A 5,045-nucleotide genomic window follows, 5' to 3' on the forward strand; every position below is an offset into this window, starting at 1 on the left:
CACGCTCTGCACAAACCCGTACAGGCAGCTGATTGGCTGGACTTGAGCGGTTCTGACGTCCCACTGGCTGTGTGTGTTTGTCTGTGTGCAGGACGCCTCCATCGCTCACCGCTTTCACACCATGCGGGAGAAGCACCCCCAGAAGTTCAACAGCAGGTGAGCAGGAGGAGGGGTTAGGGTGGAGTGACATGCCTCCCACACCAATGACTAACTTTCCTTGAAGCAAAGAAAAACCTATATATAGGAAAAGGTCACTCTCTATAATAGTCAATGACATATTCAACATCACCCCCACTTTCACCACGGGACTTTCTCCCCTCCTTGGCCTGGTCTGATTGTGTCAGGCAACTGTCAGGAGCTTTACAAAGAATGTGCTGCAGACCCACATGGCTGCATGAGTCTGGCATGTGGGAGCAGGAAAGCTGCAGACAGAGATCCTGCTTAACCCTGTACACATTTAAACCAGAGCCCCAGTAACACTGCTCTAGTGTAAAACAGACCCAGTAACATTGCTCTAGTGTAAAACAGACCCATTAACACTGCTCTGGTGTAAAACAGACTCAGTAACACTGCTCTGGTGTAAAACAGACCCAGTAACATTGCTCTAGTGTAAAACAGACCCATTAACACTGCTCTGGTGTAAAACAGACTCAGTAACACTACTCTGGTATAAAACAGACCCAGTAACACTACTCTGGTGAAAACCAGACCCAGTAACACTGCTCTGGTATAAAACAGACCCAGTAACACTGCTCTGGTATAAAACAGACCCAGTAACACTACTCTGGTGTAAAACAGACCCAGTAACACTGCTCTGGTGTAAAACAGACCCAGTAACTGTGCTGAAGCAAATTCAAGGTTGATGAATGTCTCTAGAGTCCACAGTGCAAGAAATGTATCTGAGCTATAGATACCTCTGGTTCATGTTGTACAGTTGCTCCACTTGTGCCTTTAAAGCATGTAGCACTGCTCCATGTAGCACTCTTACACATCTTCACATCCATTCATACAGGTGGATTTATGCGCACTGCTGAAGAGTACAACAGCAGTGTCCTTCCTGGGAATTATTCCACTTCCATACCCACACTATTGCGCATATTCCATAGACCTCATCCCACCAACACAGCTCAACACAGCACACAAATACTGTAGGTATTTATACTGTACTATAGTATAGGTATCTTTAACTCTGTCTGCACTGTACTCTGTGTGTTTGCAGAATGAAGAATAAGTTATGGTACTTTGAGTTTGCCACCTCCGAGACCATTTCTGCCTCCTGCAAGAAGCTGAAAGAATGTCTCACTATAGAGGTGAGGATGACTGGTCTCTCTCTCTATGCTGATTGGTAGTGCCTCCCTGTCCCTCTGTGCTGATTGGCCGTCTCTCTTCCTCAGTGCTGCGGGACCCGCCTTGACCTGAGCAACCTCTCCCTGGAAGGCGTGGCTGTCCTCAACATTCCCAGCATGCATGGTGGCTCCAACCTGTGGGGCGAGGTCAAGAGGATCGACAGCAAGGGCCAGGCCAATCAGGACCTCCCAGCTGTCATCGTGGACCCAGACATCCTGAAAACAAGCCAGCAAGGTACACCAAGCAAAACACCACAGGATAGACCATGTGTCCCAAATTGCAGCTCTTATAGAGGGCTCCATGCTTCTTCCCCCAGACTTGAGTGACAAGCGGCTGGAGGTGGTGGGACTAGAGGGCGCCATGGAGATGGGACAGATCTACACTGGGTTAAAGAGCGCCGGGAGCAGGCTGGCCAAAACCTCACAGATCACCATCAGGTAGAGCAGCATACTGCACCTCGGCCAGTCTTATAAGACCATGAGGGTCCTCCTCAGGTGGTCTCTAGGTCAAATGCTTACACTGAATAATTTAATGGTAAAATCACAAACTGTGGCAGATCCATGAGAATTTTCAGCTACTAACCAAAATGCAGAAAGAAGAATTTTATACCTGAAACTAATCTGCAGGAACTTTACTGTTGTCTCAATGGTTTTAAATGTTTCAAGTATTTGTATAAGTATTTGTTACAGGACTGGTGACATTACTTGAGCCCGTGGGTCCCCGGCCTAGTTCAGTTAGCCAGTCATATAATTTGTCTTGAGAGATGCCGATTGGTTGGGACAGCAAGGGTTCAGGTCCCTGTGCTGACCGCAGCAATAGCACAGCTGCTGTGTCTCTCCCCAGCTGTGAGCTGTGGGACCACCCTCATTCTGTAGTTTTTGCTGCATTCAGACATTTCTTTATTCGGATAGCAGAAAGGGTAACCAATAGAAAAGGCCAGGATTGCATATGGCTGCCTGCCCTAAGGACTGCTCCACACGCCTCATCCAGCTGTGAGCTCTCTGAGCAGGGCTGGCCAACCCTGGACAACCACAGGGGCTCCTCCTGCATTTTGTGCCACTCAACACTTATTTGATCAGTTTAAGCATTTGTTGACACAGTCATGTACACTAAGTCACTGCACCTGATTACTTGGGTCAGAACTAGTTGCTAATTTTTGAGTTGAATGCTAAAATCCAGCCTCCCGAACCAGGGTTTGGATATCCCTAAGTTCCATCATTCCCTTGAACCATGGAGTACACAGGCCCAGTGTGTGCTGGTTTCTGTTATAGTCAGTTAGGCTGGCTTAGGTTTCTATAAAGCTATATACACCAATGTTGGAGCACTGCTTGACCACAGTAACACATTTCCACTGAGGAAAGTGCAGTCTTCAGCTGTAGGTCATGATTTAAAGATGTCTGATGAAGCAAAGGTTTGAGCTGATTAAATGAAAGACTTTATGCCCCCTGATTTCCACTCCTCCTCCCTCAGGACGAATAAGCCCTTACCCATGCAGATCGATGGGGAGCCCTGGATGCAGCCGCCCTGCACGGTGAGTGGCTGAAGCCAGGCCCGCTTTTCCAAAAGCCTGTGCCAGGAATCTCAAACTCCAGTCCTGGAGGTGTCTGCTGGTTTAACTCCAGTCCTGGAGGGCTGCAGTGTCTGCTGGTTTAACTCCAGTCCTGGAGGGCTGCAGTGTCTGCAGGTTTAACTCCAGTCCTGGAGGGCTGCAGTGTCTTCAGGTTTAACTCCAGTCCTGGAGGGCCACAGTGTCTTCAGGTTTAACTCCAGTCCTGGAGGGCTGCAGTGTCTGCAGGTTTAACTCCAGTCCTGGAGGGCCGCAGTGTCTGCAGGTTTAACTCCAGTCCTGGAGGGCCACAGTGTCTGCAGGTTTAACAGCAGTCCTGGAGGGCCGCATCTTGTACCTAAACTACCCTCAGATAAGACTTTAAGATTCAGGCACCCCCTGATTCAAGTCACTGATTGGCTAAAGGATTCACATACCTTGTTTCCCAGACACTGTAGCCCTCCAGGACTGGAGTTAAACTTACAGACTCTGTGGACATCCAGAACTGAAGTTTTAAGATCACTACCTGAAACCCACACCAACCACTGAAATTTTCCGGAATGACTTACTCTTCCTCTTTTCCTCCTCTGTCCAGATCCACATAACGCATAAGAACCAGGCCAGTATGCTGATGGCCCCGCCTGCCAGATCATCAAGCTTCTTCAACCTCAAGTAGACCCCCTACTCCACGCCCATCTCTACCAATCCCATCCCCACCCCTGCCCCTTCCACAGCTGACAGAGTCGCTTTGCCTGTGTGCTCTTGTTCTGCATCAAAACGAATCTGAAGCTCTTGTGTGTAAAAACTGCCTGTGTATATTTCAACAAAAATGTACAATAATGGGTTTCGTTATGACACTGCCTGCACAAAACTACCAACCCAGTTTAGAGCACTCCTCTTAAAAAAAACATTACTGAAAACAGGACAGAATTGTCAAAGCTCATGAGCTGTGCCACTTGGGGAATATTGGTTATGAATCTCACTCGGCACTTGGACAGGTACTGTAGTGTGGTTTGAGTGTGATTTTTAGGTCTAGCACTCTCCTGTATTTTCCTTCTGCTTTTAGGAAAAGCATCATTAACCAGTATTGTGCTGACATGCCCATAGTGTACACTGTTCATTACTCAAGAGGGTTTGTGCTCACTGGAACTGGAAAAATGGATCTATCCCATCCTGTGTTTTTATGCCCCATTCCATATTTTAAACTTTTGTCATTTTATGATCTGTAAATTCCTCACAGTAAATATAACTTACATAGGACACGCATATTTGACTTGGCCTGCTGTAGAATCCAGACTGCTTATTTATTGCCTGTTTGCTAACCTGTACATTTTAAGAATTCCCTTACAAATCCTGAGAAATATAATTGTATCTCCCTAAATGTTCTGTTAATTTAAATAAAGTATGGTGGAATATTTTATGGAAATCTGTTGTATTTCATTTTTGTTACACGTGCATACACGCATTCATTCATTCTACCTTGCAAAGCGGACAGTTGTTGAATATCGCGTTGCTTGCCAGACCTACCTGAGAATTAAACTGTATTCAATTTAATAGTTCGCTAGGTGGCGCTCGCTCCACTTCATGCACTCACCCAATCTTCCATTCTTTCATTACAATATGCTAATTGATTAGACCCTGGCGGGTCAAAGGTTGCGGAGAGCAAATTACAAGCTAGTGCGCTGTTCAAGTAAAGAGAAGTTGCAGCAGATTTTTACTTTATTACAACTCTCGACAATGATGGAATTAAAATGAATCAGTCCAAATACAAAGTTCTGTATTCTTACCCTTACCAGTTATTATAAGCAAACTTATCTCGGCAAATAAGAAGAATATGGATTAATTAAACGTGTTTTATGTAGAAAATAAGTGCCACTTTTATATCAAGAAGATTTTTAAATATTTTACTTTGTATCGTACGCCTGTAGTCTTTAATAGTTCTTTATTTAATCAAACTGAATTTAATAGTTTGGTATGTGACCTTAATTTTATAATTTCTTCTTAAATTTGATCCCCAGCGAGTTATTTTTATTGCATACATTTCAAACAAGACAATCCATTTTCACAGTGCGCGTAAACAACATAGCCACGAGTGACATTAAAACACAAAAATAAATCGACATAAATAACGACGCCCTTCGTTTCCAAATGA

At 45.2% G+C, this 5,045-nt stretch overlaps 1 protein-coding gene across 2 annotated transcripts in view; it reads left to right on the top strand.

The window, feature by feature from the left end:
* The window catches only part of dgkaa (diacylglycerol kinase, alpha a), a 33,504-nt gene extending 29,185 nt beyond the window's left edge, over positions 1-4,319 (top strand). For both annotated transcript variants that reach the window (XM_061256853.1, XM_061256854.1), the window contains 6 exons: positions 92-156; positions 1,220-1,310; positions 1,395-1,581; positions 1,664-1,784; positions 2,818-2,878; positions 3,489-4,319. In XM_061256853.1, coding sequence (XP_061112837.1) covers positions 92-156; positions 1,220-1,310; positions 1,395-1,581; positions 1,664-1,784; positions 2,818-2,878; positions 3,489-3,569 — 606 coding nt within the window. In that variant the 3' untranslated portion in view covers positions 3,570-4,319. The remainder of the gene's footprint in view (positions 1-91; positions 157-1,219; positions 1,311-1,394; positions 1,582-1,663; positions 1,785-2,817; positions 2,879-3,488) is intronic.
* Positions 4,320-5,045: the final 726 nt, after the last annotated feature.

The sequence above is a fragment of the Conger conger genome, chromosome 10 (assembly GCF_963514075.1).
Source record: "Conger conger chromosome 10, fConCon1.1, whole genome shotgun sequence".
NCBI lineage: Eukaryota > Metazoa > Chordata > Actinopteri > Anguilliformes > Congridae > Conger > Conger conger.